Source organism: Lepisosteus platostomus, chromosome 1 (assembly GCF_059453375.1).
Source record: "Lepisosteus platostomus isolate fLepPlt1 chromosome 1, fLepPlt1.hap1, whole genome shotgun sequence".
NCBI classification, from domain to species: domain Eukaryota; kingdom Metazoa; phylum Chordata; class Actinopteri; order Semionotiformes; family Lepisosteidae; genus Lepisosteus; species Lepisosteus platostomus.
Genome location: NC_142611.1, coordinates 78,753,733 through 78,772,998, shown reverse-complemented (window position 1 = coordinate 78,772,998; position 19,266 = coordinate 78,753,733). Strand labels below are relative to the sequence as shown.

Below are 19,266 nucleotides of genomic sequence, written 5' to 3'. Positions count from 1 at the left end.
TTATGCATCCCCTGAATTGTATGCACTAGGAATTAATTTACGTAATAGGTGTAATCATTCTTTGGCACATTTTTCTTTGCACATTGTTCACATGTCTTCATCATCCAATGTTTGTTTTGATAGCATTAATCAACTATTTACTTATTACCTTTTTAATACTATATGCCTTTTTTCTGCAGATACTGACCCATCTGCATCTGTAGGAACCCTACCCACTCAGAGTCACTGAGTTTTGCTGAAATTAGTCACACTTTGAACAAAAGTGCATTTCCTGAGAAATCAGGTGAATAAGGTTCAGAGTCAAAGAATGTTACTGTGTCTTTTTACTGGCTTTTAACAGAAGCCTTTCCCATCTACATAACAGTAGAGAGGAACTCTATACTGCAGTCTATAGAACTCTATAGTGCTTTGCATTTGAGAGACTACAGCAGGTTATGGCTGTCACATCTTAAGAGGTTTATGGTATAATTACACGTAGGATTATCATTAAATTACCATAACTAATTGGTGCATTTTAATACAGAGGATGTACTGGTTTACAGTAGAATAGATACAAATGATACAAAGCTACTTCGCTCACTACCACTCAGTTGTCTTCAAGTAGGCCAGACCCATGTGTTACAGACATCCACAGCCTTTTTTCTAAATGATTATTATTATGTCTTTACATTTTATTCATAACTGGATCTGCTCTTAACTTCCACTAGTCACCTCTTCTTTACATTGTTGTGTTTGGGATGCTCACTTTGATCATTTGACTCGTTAGTTGTCTTATGAATATCAAATACACAGAGAGAAAGAGGTCAATTGACAAAAAAACCTACATAAACAAATCAAATCAAAGTTTATTTATCAAATGCACAACAGTACAGGGTGCAGCAGTAGTTGCTGGCAATGAAATGTCTTTTCTGCGAGCTCACAAAAATCTCAAGAATCACAAAATTAAGGTTATAAAAATAAGGTTACATGATAATAGATAATAATGTAATAGAAATGGAATAAAACTCAATATGAGTAGAGCTGCCATGTGTACAGGGTGTATGCAATATACAGTATACAAGTAGGTCAGTATGCTGAATACAGTGAAACCTGTGTGTCCATGTATATGGGTGATTTGCTTAAGGAGCTGCAGGTTGGCTATTTAGCAGTCTTTTATTGCCTGGAGGTAGAAGCTGTTCCATAATTATGTTCTGTAACTACATAATTGTAATTATGCAATAAATAAATGTATGCATTAAGGATTAAAAAACCAATACTGACAAAGTCAGTTTGGGGGTATGGTTTGTTATGTTATGGTTTAGAATAATTTAATTAGTTTCAAAAGTGTTACTTTTAAAAAAACCTCAGCCATCTAATCACTGTGACGTATTTATTAATTTTCAAAACATAAAGTGAAATGATGAAAACATTTGAATGAAACCTAACCTGGAGTTCTTGGGTTTTACATAGTCTATAATCTGTTTCCCTAAATCTCGTACTTTGTGTAGATAACCACTCCTACGTCCCGCTCCTTAGGAAGAGGTGAAAAAATCCACCTTCCCTTGGCTCTGAGGAAACTGAGCAGGACTCGCAGTGGCTTCCACTGCTCGGCTAAAACACACCATCGTATTTTATTTTGTGTATCTTATTAAATAGCATTTTTGTCATTTTAATGACAAGGTAACACTTGTATTCTTGCAATTCTGCCAGGTAGGGTGCGTTTCTTATAGACACTTCTATGGAATGCCGTTGTAGCACACTGAAATGCCGGGCAGTTTTGTCTTTTTCTACCTACAGTATAAGCATTTTCTCGTTTTTTCTTAGATCAGCCAAGCACTAAAACGACGTTTTGGAAATACTGATTTCCTTTACAGAATACTTTGTATTTTTGTCAAACGAAGGTAAGTTTATTGTACTATTCGGCGAAATTGGACTGTTTTGTGTGGGAAGAGATGCGGGTGGTTCAAAGATTAATTTAAAGTGCGTACAGTAACGCCAGACGTCCCCTTCAAAATGCTAGGGACGGCTGAGAGATTTAGAAATGCATTTTAAATTGTGAGAAAGTGAAATTTAAACGGGGAGAAAGATAACAGGAACGTGTATTAGACTATGGGATCAGTTAGACTGAGGCCAGAGTGAAAACATTGAGCAAAAGCCGAGGTTTTCTCCTATACGAAATGTGTCTTGTTATGAATGTTCTTTGAATTTACTTTTAAGTTGCGATGATAGTATTTTTCCAATATGTTACAACTGTCCTTGAACTCGAGATATATTTTTTTTAATTTGAATGGTTACTGTAGCAGAGGAACATCTCAGAAATTAAAAGAAAAACAAATACCACTGCACCCAAAATGATACCAAATACCATCTCTCTTCACTAGGGTCTCCTGACAAGGCTGAAACCACGCTACCCAGGAGCTACAGGAAGAGGGACTCTTACTGGGACTGCTGAGCACAGCGTTCTTAAAGCAATATGGTTTTGGTCAGTCTCGTACTAAGCCACATGCTGGTGATGACTCTGGCCCAGGCGGAGAGGCTGTGTCACAACAGGGACTGCTCCAACCTGCAGTATCACTCACAGAGTGAGGTGAATCCCATCCTGTCTCCACAGTCAGCGAAAGTAAGCATCTTTCCACGCTTGTGGCTGAGCAGAAGGTCTTTTAAAATGGTTTACTGGTTTTAATGAGCACATTGCGTTCGTTTTATGTGAAGTCACTGTTTTTATTTTCTCATTAATCAGCTGCACTCTTTGCTACAGATGTTAAAATTTGCTCCTGTATGCCCGCAGACTGTGACAGCCCTTGTTCATCTTTTTAAAACATTTCTAAAGTCCGGGCTTCTCACAGTTGGTGTACATATTTGGAGAATGGCACACATTTTGACAGCTTATTTTCAAATAATTTTATTTACAGCAGGCAAAACAAATAAAAATACAAAGAATAAGCTCGCCCGCAAAAACATTGGGATGCCGTATTTAAGCAGGGTTTAAAGGGCTTTTAAGAGGCATTTGTTTGTATCTTTGACAATATTGGGAAAATATTTTGAAAATAAGAAAATAAAACAGCAAGATAACAGTTATGAAAGAAAGTTTTCTACCATAACTGTTATGTAACGTTCTGCACCATAATGTATTAATGTGCTCAGCTTATTTAGTGAGGTAAATGTTTTAAATTACTGCATAGTAGAAAGCTTTTATCATACAGTAGGTAAAACACACCTTGAAATCTATCATTTTCAAACTTGGTATTCGAACACCAGCTTTTTCTGAATCTTTGTAAAGGAGTTCACCTTAATGTCTGTATAGGAATAACCAGTTCCTAGGTCACATGTGTTCGTTACTGTTGATTGGGTTGATGACCATGATATTAGTAGGAGATTCGCTGAAAATGTGCCAGAGTTGAGTTTTCTGTTGAGGTATTATTCCTGTGCTCACTTTATTGGTATTTTTATTACATTAAAAATATTTGCTTAATAGTTAAAATCTTTTAAACCATTAAAACATTTTTCGCTCTACTCTCTCAAAACGAGATCATCATATTTCTGTCATTGTTTGAGCGAAGTTAAAGCCCTTCAATGAATCCTGCGTATGTATACCTTTCAGCAATTTCTTACAAGGTACGGTTGGATTAAGCCAGTGAATTGGGAATCTCTGCAACGCCACCCTGCTGCTGTGCCCCAGGAGGAAAGTCCTGATTCTCCCGAAAACCCACCCCAGGATGTCCCGGACAATTCGGGAAGCAGCAGCGCAGAGGACAGTGCTCCCACTGAAACGGTTCCGGAATCGAGTTTCCTCCAGGCCCTCGAGCACTTTCAGCAAGCTAACAATCTTCCTGTGACCGGGGCTCTTGATGAGCCCACGCAGAAAACTATGACTCGGCCACGCTGTGGAGTCCCTGATTACAAATCCCCACACGGCATCCAGGATCCAGAGGACACACCAAGAGCCAGGAGCAATTCTACAGTCAGTAACTCTAGCGCAGAGGCCGCGCCACACAATGATGGCTCCCCTACTGACGCCAGCAGCAGTGGCACCAGGGCTGGCAGGCCCCGGGAGAAGCGCTTCCTGCAGCAGCTGGTGGAGCGCTCACAGAAACAGCGCAGAAGTGTGGTGTACGTTCGCAGCAGCGACTGGGGGATGGGGTTCTCCAAACGGGCTCTGAAGTGGAGGCTCCTGGGAGAAGGCTATAGTTCCTGGCTGCCCATCGAGGACCAGAGGAAGATTCTGAAGCGGGCGTTCCGACTGTGGAGCGAGGTGATACCCCTGAACTTCCAGGAAGACCTGACCTCTCGCGCCAGTGAGATAGATGTCAAGCTTGGTTTCGGAACCAGTAAGTACATTTAAAGAGATTCCTGCCGGTATTGTAATCTGACTGGATTTCACAGGTATGGAGGGGATTCTTTGAAGAATAATGATAGTCACACTGTGTAGTTACTCAACTAGAGGGGCAGGTTTCTCTCAGAACCTCTTGCCTTGTCTTATTTTGTGGAACATTTGTCTCTAATGCATGCTGGGGAGGAGAGCAGCTTCCATACATGATCTGCAAAGAGACAGGAAAAGCTTGATTGCTGTACACACTGAAAAGTAAAAAAAGCACAAGCTTTTGTGTGTCATCCTTCAGGCATGTGAATAAAACGGATCTTTACTGACACGTTTTACAAAGTAAAATAGTTCATTTTAAAAATTTGGTTTGACGTTAAAAAAATAGTACGGATGAAGAGTAACACAGTTCTTGGAGTATAGTGAATTAAATCCTAAATCTTTATTCAAATTTCATGACGCTTTCTGAAAAAGAAATAGGAGGAAAATCTCACTTAAAAATATTTTTGCTACCTGCATGTAACACCCTGAACATCTACAATACATGTGCAGGTGTTCTCCAAGTATTAAATGTAGTCTAAATCATTTTGAATTTCTTCTGCTACCTTTACAATACTTGCTCATTCTTTTGTTGGTATCATGTGCAAAATAGACATGTTTACTTATTTTTCCAGAATCTACTGTATATAATTGATATAAACTTAGAATTGTATTGGTTCTAATACAAAACCATGAAGCACATCTCTAAATGCATCACCTTATATTGAGCATCTGTATTCATTTTCTATGCAATAATTTACTCCAAATGCTTTCTTTTTCTTAAAACAACTTTCTATAATTACAGAATTCTATGAGGAACTCATATTATGATCTAGAAATCATAATATACCATATCAAATATTTTGTTTGTTCCCAATTATGCAGTTGCTTGTTTAAAGAACTCAAGTTAATTAAAAATGAACTTTTTCAAATCGTCAGGTACTACCCCATAGAATTAATTACTATTCCATAATGATGATTATTATATCTAAGTTTTAATTATCATCTAATTATAAAGTTTCCCTTTTCTTTTATTCTACTGGTCTTTTGTCTCTTTTACTGAAAAACAATATTGTTTATTTTAGCTTTCATTTAAATATTGTTTTCTCTGCATTTCTTTCACATATTTTAATCTGGTTGCAAAGCACTAAACTCCTCTCCTTTAACAGGATAATTGTTTTCTTTGAACCATTTTATAGAGTGCTTTCTTCCCCTGTGTGTTCTTCTTAAGAAATGTAGTAGTAAATGCTGTGGATGAGTGAGTGGAGGTACAAATCTTCTTCAGACTGACGGATAGATCCTTCTGGCTGTGGGAGTGTCTGTGCGCTGCCTGGACTTTATCCCAGCCTGCAATGTTGACTTTGCTCTTGGAAAGATTGATGAGTATCCTTCACAGAGTGGTTTCCCTCAGAGTCCAAGTATTTTAATGATCTAGCATGAAATGTAAATGCTGAAATGATAAGTTGTGATTTTTGTTTCACGTTAAGTGAATTCTATAGTAGACTTTGAGTACATTTGGTGGCATTTATATGAAGAAAGGGATTTTTATTTATACATTTCATGCACAATGGACTTTTTAAATTGCATTTTGAAATAATGCTAGTGCTGTACTTGCCATGTAATTTCTTTTTTCCTTTATTGGGTCTGTTAGAAAAAAACATTTTTGGAAAAAACTGCTGCTAGCTATTTGGCTCATTACGGGCCTATTATTCTATGGACAAAAGATAAACATACAGGTGAAATGTGGTTCAAGTTTCAGTTCAGAACTGAGAACACAAGTAAGGTGAAGTATTTATGTCAAAGTTAAAAAAAGATAAATAAAAGTACTTTTTGCATTTTGTTTTTTTTCTTTGAAAGTTATCCCACTTTTACTGTATTTTACATTATTCTTCTTTGTGACAACGATCAACATACTGTACACGTGACTTTCGGTGGTGTTCCATCAGAGAGACTGTCCTTGTGCAGTCCTTCGAGGGGTTTTTGTGAAGTGCTGAACAGAGTGGTCAACAGGGCTACCAGCTGGCTGGCTGGAGTTCGTGACCCCCTCTCCTCCTCCACAGGAAGGCACCTGGGCTGCTCTCAGGCGTTCGATGGCGCAGGGCAGGAGCTTGCACACGCCTGGCACCTGGGAGACATCCACTTCAACGATGACAAGCACTTCGCACCCCCGCGGAGCGAGCAAGGAATAAACCTCTTAACGGTAACCGGGAGATACAGTAGATGATGTGGGCTCACTTTAGAGGTGGGAGAAGGTTATGCTGAAAAGTGGAAAGAAAGAAGCATAAACTCAAAAGTTTCAGCTGTGGGGTCTTTCTGCTTTCCAGTGCGGATTTAACTGGATTCATTTTGCAACTCGCACTCTGATGCCGCCCAACTCATGACATGCCTTATTTCCTGTCCTTAATGTTTTAGTGATTCCAAACAGGCCTGAGAGGGACACTCACCATCGTTGTTCCACAGTATACTGTACACGTTAGCCTCTTTCCTTTAGAGATCAGTCTTACAGAGTATTCAGGGAATGAACACATAGATATGTTTCAGTGTGCAATAAAAATTATACTGAATGAGATTTACAATTAGCTCATCCAGGCCCAGACTGAGCTATGATCTTAGATTATAGATCGTAGCTTTTGTGAGTTTGTGAAGTTGAGTCTGGATCTGGTCATTACCGATTGTGATTGTGATTCCCCGTGAGGTGGTGCATCCGAGCTCCATTAGTGTGTATAGATGGACCTAGTCACCCAGGGCTGCCTTTCTCCTGAGGAAACCTGCGAGTTCCTGGGTGCTTGTGGTCCTGCAGTGTCATCAGAGAGAGACACACGCTTCCTCCTATGAACACCAGCATTCTTGTCAGGCTCTGTAGACTGTGGAGTGTTAAAAAAAAGAATGGAGCTAATGGGTAGGCATATCAGGGGATCCTCCAATAGTTACTGGAGCTGACCCTGTGAGCTGAGATTTATCAAAACAAATAGTGATTCCTAAATATGTTAATCCATTGTGAAATATGAAACAAATTTCTAAAACATGATGAAGGAAGATTTTCATCCATCCATTTTTAACTGCTTAATCCAATACAGACTACACCCTGGACAGGACGCCAGTCCATCACAGGGCACACACACAGAGACACTAAACACAAACATGGACCCACACTTGGGTCAATATTCCCAGAAGCCAGTTAACCTACCAGTGTGTCTTTGGACTGTGCAAGGATACTAGAGCACTCCGAGGACACCCACACGAACACAGGGAGGAGATACAAACTCCACACAGATAGCACACCAAGTCTGGAATTGAAACCAGTACCCCAGTACAGTGAGGCAGTAGCCATAACCACTTGAAAGAAAACAAAACTTTCCCAAATACATAAGTACTATTGTACCCTGAACAGGTGCGTAAGGTGATGTGTGAATCAGAAATCAGATGGACTTCTAATTTATCTCATTGACATCTAATAGGAATGCTCTGTTTCTTACTTTCTCACATACAGGTAGCAGTTCATGAAATCGGTCACGTCCTGGGACTGCCCCACATCAGCAGAGTGGGGTCTGTAATGCAGGCCAGCTATAATTCCCAGAATGCCTATCTAGAGCTTGACCGGAAAGACAGAAACGCCATTCAGGGGATTTACGGTAATTTCCTGCATTTAAATTGACCAAACATACAGTACGAGCAACTCAAATGTTTCTGTGGTCTAAACACTGTGATACTTAGTTGCAACATGCAGATAGCATGACTTTGATGAGGTGATTAAGCATTGGACTGAATAGTTAATGCCTTTGTAAAACAGCTCATGTTTCTTTCTCAGACCTCCCTTGGAATAAACTAAAAGGTGTTCAGAGTGCAGTTTACTGGTCATATGCACAAGTGCAATGAAATGCATGTATGCTCCATTACAAAGACATTACAGAAAATCATAGTCAAAGAACACTCATAGCAGTGTGAGACAGTGGTGATTTATTTGCATACTGCTTGTGCTGTGTTTCCCAATATGTGATTCCCAATATGCTGGGATACTGTCTTGTAGCACTAATTTGTTTTTGACCTAATTTCTTTACTCTTTCCATGCATAACATTCCCCTGAACCATTAAACCAAATGCCATTCCAATACATGTGTCCCCTGATTTTCATATTCTTGTGCAGCTCCCCACTAATTTCAGTAATGAGTGGAGAGCAGCGGATATCGAAGGCAAGCTGCAGTTCTTTCTTATCTTGTTATAAATGGAGATGTTGCATTATTATCCCTCCATAGACAGAATGAATAGCTCCAGTGGCATGGGTGTTTCTTACAGGTACTTGTGGACAACAGTTCGGCACCGTTTTTGACATGGTTTACAAAGGCGAGGATGAGGAGGGCCATGTGAAATACAAGTTCAGTACCTACTTCTTCCGCAGCAGCTGGTACTGGAGGTATGAGAATCAGTACAGCAGGCCCAGGTACCGAGACCCCATCCTCCTGCGAGTGGGCTGGCATGGTATACCCTCTGAGGGTATTGATGCATGTGTTCATGTCTGGACCACTGATAAGGATTCTGTTCTTTTTTTCAAAGGTAGGTAGGTTTAGTTTGCTGTCCATTTCAACCCTAGGAGGGCTATAGCTGAGAAGTACTGTGTAGCCTGAATGCCCAATATATATGATTTTAGTGTCAAGGAAATTCTATGATCAGCTCCCTGATCAGCTAATTCTATATTTTGTAGCTCGAAATCCAATCTGCTAAATCCTAGAATAGGCCATACTCCTGTATGTATTGCATATTTGTGTGGAAAATAGGTAAATCTATTATTTGAAAAATGGTCAGGGTGTCAAAATGTAACATGACCGCAACATTTCTAGAGTTATCAGGTCATTGCTCAGTTTATAATTAGACCATTTAATTTTAATTTTAGAAACACATCGATATGTTAAATGACTGGCTCTTTAATAAATTGCTAGCTCATTGGTCTATTAATTAATAAAGTGGAAAAATTATGAATAACAAATTCTAAATTTACGAGTGTATCGGAAAGCAGAGACTCACTGAAGATGCCTGTTCTAGCCCAGACATTTCTTCAAGCGCTCAGGCAGCTTTGGTAACAGCCTGTCTTCAAAACCCTAAAATATATGTGAAATCTGCCAGTACTGTTTATCCAAATATGATGAACACATTATAATGTAATAATAAATAATTATTATAATTATTATTAAAACAGAAGGTAACAAAAATTGAGAAAAGCAGGAAATATCCAAGTAAATAAATACATAAGTAAAAAAAATAATCAACAACTGAGGGTTGGTATAGTTAGAGGCCTATGAATTATTTGTTCTCTCGCACAGCTTTGGTGCAAAGAGTAATAATTCAGGCACACTGGAGTCAACAAATATTTATTAATAGTGACATTACATACACTAAACTACACACGACACACAAGCTACACTATTTCCAAATTTACAAATAAGGCAAATAAAGTGCAATTATAAAAGTAAAACATCAAAGAAAGCTGATGTCCCCAGTTGTGTCCAGTCCCATCGACACAGCTTTCTTCGACATGCGGGATCACAACATCTGCTTCTTCTGAGGGAATAATAATAATTATAATTGCTTACACTTGTATAGGGCTTTTTCTGGACTCTCCACTCAAAGCGCTTTACAGGTAATGGGGATCCCCTCCACCACCACCAGTGTGCAGCCCCATCTGGATGATGTGACGGCAGCCATAGTGCGCCAGAACACTCACCACACATCAGCTGTCAGTGGGGAGGAGAGCAGAGTAATGAAGCCAATTCATAGATGGAGATTATAAGGAGGCCATGATTGGTAAGGGCCAATGGGAAATGTGGCCAGGACGCCGGGGTTACACCCCTACTCTTTTTGAGAAACGCCCTGGGATTTTTAATGATGTACAGTAAGACTGCAGGTTCTATAAACATTTGTCTTGTCCTTCAGGTAGTCTGGTGCGCAGGTCATTTGCAGATAATTATTTTTAAGATTCCACACTGGAATCGGTGTAATTGCCAGCAGAAAGCCATCCGATCACTGCATGAGGTTCTCATCCAGCCCAGTCTGCCCAGCAGCTCCGCAGACACTCTCACTGAGTCACAGAGTCACCGCTGCAATCAAATGTCGTCCACTCACCACAGGTCACGCGTGCTGCGCATCACGATTTCAAACGCTGGGAAGCGTGACGATGATGATTGAGCTGAATTTAATTTTAAACATTTAACATTCAGTAGAGTGGAACAGAAGTGTATAGTCATGTACTGGCTGTCATAAAGACAGGGGCTTTTGTCCTTATCAATCAGGCTTATTCTGTATGCAAGCTGAAATGTTAATGATTTTTTTATTGAACAAAGCCTAATTTTAAAAACTCTGCTGATAGTTCCTAAAGTTTCTGCAGTCTTGCGCAAGTTGCCAGTGAATAATAACTGCAAAGGGATTCTATGTAGGGTAGGTACTAGTACTTTTGAAATAGGCTATAGTGTATACTGTCCGTCTTTGAATGCTGCCTGGATGCCTCAAGATGTGTTTGGGCTGGAACAGAGGTTTTCTGCAATGCTCTGGTTTCTAATTAGCTCACCAATTTGTAAAAAACTGTCTCTTTTGTACAGTAAATTGACTGACAAGCTGATAAATTCATACTGTAAATGTATTATTTTACAGATTGACACATGGTTAAATTTATAATATATTGATATTCAATTATATTTATAATATAATTTATAATCATAACCAGCAACTCCATAGATTTAGATTTTCAACTTTAACCGTAATATATGCATTGCACAACCCGTGGAAAATCCTATGTCTTAATTGACAGCTTTTTTTTTATTTTTATGGTATCTGTCACTCCCAGTAGCTGGTGCACACTGTGTGAAACGACGGTCTATGAATTCTACTTTTATCGCTCAGGCACACAGTTCTGGCAGTACGACACGGAGAATGACAGAGCATGCACTGAGGATTCCCAGGGCAGGCCCTTCCCCCAGCTCATTAAGGACAGATTCCCGGGGGTCCCCAGTCCCATCGACACGGCCTTCTTCGACAGGCGGGATCACAACATCTTCTTCTTCAGAGGGAACAATGTGAGACTGCAGCTTCTGTAACACAGGCCCCTTCCCAACCGCCATCTGAGTTTCCCTCCATTTAATGTACAGACATACAGTATGGGCAAGTTAAAGGTTTACTCCCTGCTGAGAAGAGAAGGAAGGAAACACAACGTTTCGGCTGTGGAGCCTTCATTGGGTGTGAATAAGAACATACTCGAAGAAGGCTCCACAGCCGAAATGTTGTGTTTGCTGTCTTCTCTTCTCCGAATGGAATAAACCTTTTACTTGTTCCTTTACAGCCTACGCATGCTGACGCAGCTCCCTACTTGAACCAATACAGACATACAGTAGTAAAGTGTCTCTTAGAAACATCTTTAATTTATACCTTTTCCTCTCATACAAGTCACTGAAAAAAAATCTAAACTTCACCACATTTACAGAGGAGTTTTTAAATTTTGTTCAGAAGTTTAGAAAGATATGACCAGGTTTTAAAAGGTCTTCAATAAAACATATTGGAAAAACTGTGAATTATGCATGCATAGAAAGTTTTGTAAAGGGTTTTGTATAGAACAGCAGATTTTGTCACATTTCAGCACGTTGTCATTTGGATCAGAGAACTTTAGATGTTTTGTTTCTTAGTCACCATGTCCATTCTGTCACTAAGCAATCCAGGTTAGATCCTCACATTCTACCATCCAAAACTAAAGACGTTGAGCATCTGATTTGTAATTTCTGAAACATGTTAAACCTGCTATCACAAGACTAACAATGTCTCCAATGAGACTCCTGTGAACCAGTTTCCACCACAGTATTTGTTTGTTGTATGTAACAGGACTTATTACTAAAGTCCAAATGTTAAAAAGTTGTTCATTACCTCCTTTTACCTCAAAACTGATTCACATTATCGGTGGTATATTTCAACAGAGGTGAACCCAAAATGGTGCTTGTTAAGGTCTGTGTTTTTCTGTGTTACTGACAGGTAACTGCCTTCAATGTTGATCTCAACAGAAAGGTTGATGGTTACCCCAAGCGGATAATTGATGTTTTTCCTGCAGTGGTGTCTGGTGATCACCCAGTGGGAAATCTGGATGCTGTCTACTTCTCCTACTACTACAACGCTACCTACATCTTCAAGGACCAAGACTATTGGAAAGTTGTGGATGAAAGGGACAGAAAGTCTAACTCCTCGCTGCCTTACAATGGCCTCTTTCCTCATCACAGTATCAGCAGCCAATGGTTAGACATCTGCGATGTTCATCCGTCCATGCTGAGCCCAGATAGATCCATTTAATTTATCCTTTTTTTTCAGTGCTGGTAAAATCAACACTGGGTACATAGTGTGTTCCAACAGGAATGAAAAATATTGTTTGACTTCATCAGGAGGGAAACTACCACAAGGTAGAGATTTCAAAATTTTAAAAAATATATATATATTTTTTCCACTATGGCACCTCAGAGAGATATTGTGCTTGTGTTCATGAGAGGATGGTGAGATATTCCTATCAATCTTTCTCCACTGGAGTGGAGTGTCAGCAACCAATTAAACTGCGTGTGGATGTTACTGGCCAATATTACAGGCACGCAAAAATACTCTGTGACTGAAACATGTTAGGTTCATATATACAGTGGTTGGCTCTTCTAAGTAGTTCAATAATGGTTAGCAAGACTATGCTTTAGAAAAGCAAGGGAATTACTTTTTCAATGCTATGACCACTGTAATTTCATTTTAGCATATCAAGCTCACAAGTCAAGAACAGACAGATCTCAGTTGGATTTTTCATTTTTACCAAATAGTTTCATACATTCAGACTGTTACCACAATGTCTGGGCCCCACCCACGTACTGTATCAACTGCTTCTGAACTCACTTTATGTAACGCTGCAACAATGTCTCAGTTTTGTTTTCACATAAAACAAACAGCCTATGTATTATTTTCAGGGACTGGGTGCTTTTTCTGACACCATGAAGAAAACAAGTACCAAAAATACATCATCTCATTTGTAGCTTTAATAATAAAAAACAGTTACAAAGGAGAGACCATTTCGCCCATTTAGCCCAGTTGGTACAGTAGGAAGCAGTTCATTCATTGAAGGATCTCGTCCAGCTCTTTTGTCGAAAGAAGCCAGGATATCAGCTTCAGCAGCTTGGTGGGTACCTTGTCAAATACCCCCACAACACTGAAGTATCATCACTGTTTCCTAAATGAAAACTGGGTGTGGCTGCGGAATGAGCTTTCTAAAACTACAAAAGTATACAGTGCCTTCCAAAAGTACTGGGACTGCAAAGTCAAAACTGCCATTACCGTTTTGTAGCTAATAAGTTCATATACTTACATGTACTCATGAGTTCAATATGAACAATATACAGTATTTTACAACTCATTTTGTAGGGATGAGTTATTCACAGCTCTTTTATGAGCCTCATTACAAATTCAAAAGAGGTTCCACACTATCAATTTGTTTAATTGCCCCAAGAGAGCAGAACTGAAAATTGGCTTTAATAATAACTTTGGAGTTGTGCTTACCACTATTTTTTTTCACAAGGCATTATTATTTTTAGTATTCATTGTGAAAATCCCAGTTTACTCTAGATTCCATTGTCCCAAGGCACTGGGTGTACAAAAATGGTATTATGAAGAATCTCAGAGATCACTTCACATTTTTACATCTCACACAAGACAGACGTGTGAATTTCATTTTGACAGAGCGTTTTTGTTATTTGAAAATCATACTACTTTGCAAGATATTAAACTACTGGGCATATTTGCACAACACTTTAATTCTGTGGTTTCAGAGTGTTTTCTGGTGCATAAATGACCATTTATCCCTTTTAAGCAAAAGGCACTCCCATAGAGAAATCACTTAAGCAATTTAGTCATGAAAATTAAAACTAAAAACTAGATCGTTTTTTAAATTTAAATTAGTTAAATTAGCTTTAAAAATGTAAAAGCTGAAACAAAATTGAGCAGTATTGCATGCTTGCAGTTAACATGTTTGAAAATTCCTAATTTAATATGAATTTTGTTGTCTTAAATATACAAACATCAAAAGAAATTCGAGAACACCTACAGGTATCAATAAAATTTCAGGTTAAGGGCTGAAAAGTCATCTATAAATAAATAACTAGTCTAATAAACTAAAGAACATTAATTGATGGTGAAGAACATGTACTGTAGCAAACTAATCCACATCATTTTTAAAGTTCTTTAGATTGTCCTCCTAGATTAATTAATGGCTACTTCAGTGTTAATTGTTACACGTCATAAAGAATGATTTACAATCGCACAATTAAAGTTAAAATGAAATTAACCTGTGTTTACAGTCATTTGGCTCTTCTCCACTTTCTATATCTTTTTGAAGATATATTACAAAACTAATATAATTTTTTGATGCTGTCTTGATTTCACTGATTTGGGATATCAGATTGTGGAATGAAACTTCTCTTGGCAAAACAATTAAGACACTTTTAAAAAAATGCCATTAAAAAAACACAATACACAATTGACACACAACGCTTTAGGCTTGGAACATAAAAAAGGTCATTGAAGTAGTATTCTTGAAAGAGTCATAAAAATACATCTTTGATATTGGAGCAGCTAGTTGGTGCCATTTTATGTGCTTTTTTCTCTGTGCTTGTGAATGTTTGAAATGTTTGCTGGTTTTATGTTTTATTATATGGACAACCACTTTCTGAAACAAGTGACTCAGATATTTTGAGTAACGCCTATAGAATTTACACATTTTTCAACGGACAACTTCAGTGGTTTTAAATTAGATATTGTCTTAAGTAATTAAAATGTGCAAGAGGCAATCTGACACCCACACCTGCTATAACAGAAAGTAAACTCTTGATCTGATCTTTTGTGGCTGGGTGCACTATTTTTTCATGTAGCTCAGCACTGAAAAGTACCCTTTCCGGTGTCTTATTTTCTACTGAAAAATCTGTCTCGCATTTCAACAGGAATAGTGTCAAACCCATCCTAAGAAGCTTTTCTCTATACTAAACCACAAAAAACAATGAAGGACTCTTTTCTACTGAAACTCATTTAAGAAGAAAGCAGAATATATTATAATTATTAATAAAAGATAAATACAACACAAGCATTTGCAAATGCTTCAAGACTGAATCTGAGTAAGATGTTGAATAGTTTTGACAGTTTTACAGTAAAGTCACTTAAACATTACTAGTGACAATAGTAAATTACTTTATTAATTAATACTTTATTGGTTTTCTGCCTTCATCTGCCATTAAAGCATGTTTACTTGTGCTTTTATTGCAGTAGATGAACTGTATTTAAAAATGTTACTATTTATGCCATAACCATGGTTATAATTATACTGTATTTGCATTATATGCTATGTATTTTTGTAATCATAGCTATATGCATATGCTATGATATTTGTCATTGCTAGTGTTATTTGTCACTGTTCACTGTCATTTTACTTTGCCGGTGTTATTTTTACCCTTCTTTCCGAAACAAATCGATTTCATAAAGACATTTAAACTGTATCATAACTGCTCCACCACCCCCGCCCCACCAAAAAAAAAAACAAAAGTAAGAAAACTGCGATATGTGCAGGCCTGGATGATTTTCCCTGTAGACAAATGACACATAAGTCATGCACATCTCTATGTACTTTGTTAATAAATTAAATACCTGATTTTCCTCTCTTTTGTCTGTTTGAAGCCTCTTTTACCCTTTATGGTCTGAGTTTTAATTTTTGGTTGGAACCTGTAATAAGTGCTCCTACTATATATTGTAAGTCACGATTCACCTCTGGCTCTTGGAGAAATGAACTCTGGCCAGTGTCTACTTTGAATATTCTGCAGGCATTCTAATGCCATTGAAAATCTTCCCTTTCTCCTCTTTGATGCCCAGTTTCTGAGTTTATAGTTGTTTTTTTCACCAGGCAGTACTTTCCAATCTCAACAGGCGATAACGGGTTATAAGTTTCAGGTTCAGATGCAGTTAAAAAAAGAAAGCCTTAAGAACCAGCTCAGTGAAGTTCTGGTTCTCTGTGGTGTGAGTGGTTAGGAGCATTCAGCTTGCTGTTGGTTTTTAGTGGGGAACCGCAAGGAGCTCCACATTAGTCACTCACAGATCACAGATCACAGCTGCCAATTGAAGTACCTTACGCATCATGCCATCTGACTTCATTATATTTGTTCTTCAGCATAGAGCTACCTTGTAAACGTATTCATCTGCAGATGTTGCTGTACAGAGACACCTTACCAAGTTAATAGTGCAATAATATCATGATACTGATATAATATGTATGCATGCAGTATGATACACGATACAGTGAGGCTCATGACAATCATGGACACTTGTGAGATGACTTGAATGGAGCAATGTTTTATTGATCCTGCATTTCAAAATGTTTATTAAATGTATCTGTACAATTCAATTTTTAGTCAAACATATCCTTTCATTAATCAGGTCAATTGAGGATACATTCTGGTTTCCAGTGACACCCCAAAGACAACCCACTTGCACAGCAGGTCATTAACTGGAGGAGTCTGAGGGACGTACCTTACTCCAGGTATAACAGCTGGGATTCGAACCCACAACAGAGCCACTGTTCTACATCACATTCTTATATTAAGCTTGAGGGGACGTTAAAAAGAGCACGGTGCTTTTAACCTGTTTTCTGTATGCGATGCTATCTGAATGCAGTGCAGCAAGAAAACCAGCTCCTCTGCCTGTCAGTGTTTGTGACTGTATGATATTGCCATATGGTATAAACAAGGTGAATAGTGAGGCTTGTCAGAAGGAGGCTTCCCCTCCTCCTGTGGCTGGCATTCTCAGAGCAGTGGGGTAGGGATGAGGCGATCAGGAAAAAACAGCTCCAACACACCGTGCGGCCCCAGTGACTCTCAGAAAGGTAGGCACTTTTAAGAAGTGCATGTAAAAAATCCACAGAAACATTCATGATAAAAATGTATTACAAAACGTTTACATATCGGCGTAGGTGTTTTATTCCATGCTGAAGTGAAAGAGAAATAATATATCGACTGTGAAGCCTTCTTCAGGTCAGCCGAAACTTTGTTTTTTTTTCAGCATGGAATAAAACCTTTCTTCTTGCTTTGCTGCCTATGCACGGTGACGGAGATACCTACTTGAACATTTGGGCTGTTAAATTGAACCTTTAACAGCAGTAATTGTGTTTTGATCAGGATCAATTTACATGTCATAACATGCTGTAGTGCTTTTCTATTAGATTGTAAAAGTGATTTAATCTGTCACATTCATCAATAGCTAACATCTTACAAATAACTCAACTTCATTTTGAATGTCCCTTGTGGGAAAGTATTCACAAAACGGTTTCATCATTTATTTTTCTTATCTGTTTTAAAATAGTTTCATCAGTATGTAATTGTGTAGGCTATTTAACACAAACATTCACCAGACACACTAATCTGCTAGACAGGTGGCTTAGAAGGAGGCTGTCAGGTTTGACATTCCTTCATATCAGCAATGCTCAGTGTCTTTAAGATGTCATTTTCTCACCATGCTGGAACGTGTCTCAGACCTCTAATTCTGCTTTGACACAGACCGCTAACTCCAAAAATTAATAATAATTTCCATAATTCACAGTGACTGCTATCTCTTAAAAAAGATACTGTACCACAAACCTCAAAGATTTGAATTGTAAACTGTTTATACAGTATGTGCCCATTCCGTAGGATAAGCCTTGTAAAAACTCTACAGTATTTGGATTTTATATGCGCTGAAGTGATTTATATTTTTATTTTTGTGGTAATTGTGTTTCAGAGTTATTTGTTCTGCTTCACAATTGTTCAGTTCTTAAACAATGTCTCCTTTCAGGGCCCAGCTGATTTGACTTCCTGCGAGACTGAAGTGAAGATGCTGGAGTGAGAGGACCGTTACAAAGTGACTGGAATTTCATGTTTATACCGATTTATACCTCTATCATCACTGTAAAACACATGTACACAATCCACTTAGTGGATCCAGAAACAAACAAGCTCATACAAATATGTACATTCCATGACCTTAGTTGATTGTATATTGCAGCTGAAAAACATTTTGGCCTCAATACCTGACCTCTCAATACCAATCAATGAGAGGTACAGTATGACTGCTCACTACCTCTCAAAGCAGACATTAAGGAGCAGTTTGTATTATCAGTCTCAGTTTCTGCAATGCTGTGTCTGTTAATACCAATCCAACTAACTAATTAAACTAAGAACACCTACTGTATGTTGTCGAGAACCAAAAAGGAAGCAATGAGTTTAATCTTAATCTGGTTTTCGATTTCTACTGTCATGTCTGAGCAGTGTTTGCCAACACTCTCAGGGTATTCCCTTGTTTGCCTTAAAATGCAAATTGAATCATTTTTCATTTTTAGACAACAATCAGAAGCCCCTATCCAGTCACAGTATGAGTGTGCTTCTTCCTTCAATATTAACTTGTTTCACATCCTGCTATCTGTTTCCAACAGCTTAATTATTTCCTCTCCAAAAAATAGTTTCAGTACAAATTAGCTCCAGGGGCTCATTGAGTGTGATGCAGTCGGATGTGCCAATAAGGAATTTATTATTCCAATCTCCCTTCCTCTGCACCCTGAATGCACACACACACAACATTGCTTTACACAGCACAGCAAAGGCACAAACATCACACACACAGCACCCCAGGAATTGGACCAGGACCCCACCCCTGCAAGCAGCAATGATAACCCCTCCACCATCATGCCACCCCCTGTTTCTCAATTAAATCTCTTCAATTTTATATTAATTTCTTTATATTACCTAAAAATCACACTTATAAGTGTAATTCAGATTTGAAAATAGGAAATAATTAAAGGTTAATTAAAGTATTAGAAATGCAACACCAGAAGGAGGCTCAACAGATGAAGCATTGGGTTTCTTCTTTGGACT

At 38.3% G+C, this 19,266-nt stretch overlaps 2 protein-coding genes across 6 annotated transcripts in view; one reads left to right on the top strand and one right to left on the bottom strand.

The window, feature by feature from the left end:
- Positions 1–1,479: 1,479 nt before the first annotated feature.
- Positions 1,480–16,032, top strand: LOC148678990 (matrix metalloproteinase-21-like). Of its 3 annotated transcripts, none has more exons than XM_088638226.1 (9): positions 1,480–1,689; positions 1,804–1,880; positions 2,375–2,599; positions 3,581–4,307; positions 6,397–6,536; positions 7,827–7,968; positions 8,630–8,887; positions 11,225–11,397; positions 12,417–16,032. In XM_088638226.1, exons 3-9 carry the CDS (start codon positions 2,453–2,455, stop codon positions 12,600–12,602), a joined length of 1,773 nt encoding a protein of 590 aa, XP_088494352.1. In that variant the 5' UTR covers positions 1,480–1,689; positions 1,804–1,880; positions 2,375–2,452; the 3' UTR covers positions 12,603–16,032. The 3 variants fall into 3 exon arrangements, with proteins under 3 accessions (XP_088494352.1, XP_088494350.1, XP_088494351.1); XM_088638224.1 differs by having other exon boundaries at positions 2,361–2,599; XM_088638225.1 differs by lacking the exon at positions 1,480–1,689 and having other exon boundaries at positions 1,702–1,880; positions 2,361–2,599.
- The window catches only part of LOC148678989 (NACHT, LRR and PYD domains-containing protein 12-like), a 29,512-nt gene continuing 23,596 nt past the window's right edge, over positions 13,351–19,266 (bottom strand). For 2 of the 3 annotated variants that reach the window (XM_088638222.1, XM_088638221.1), the window contains exon 12: positions 13,351–18,218. In XM_088638222.1, coding sequence (XP_088494348.1) covers positions 18,170–18,218 — 49 coding nt within the window. In that variant the 3' untranslated portion in view covers positions 13,351–18,169. Of the gene's footprint in view, positions 18,233–19,266 lie in introns of all 3 variants that reach the window. The other variant, XM_088638223.1, reaches the window with a different exon arrangement.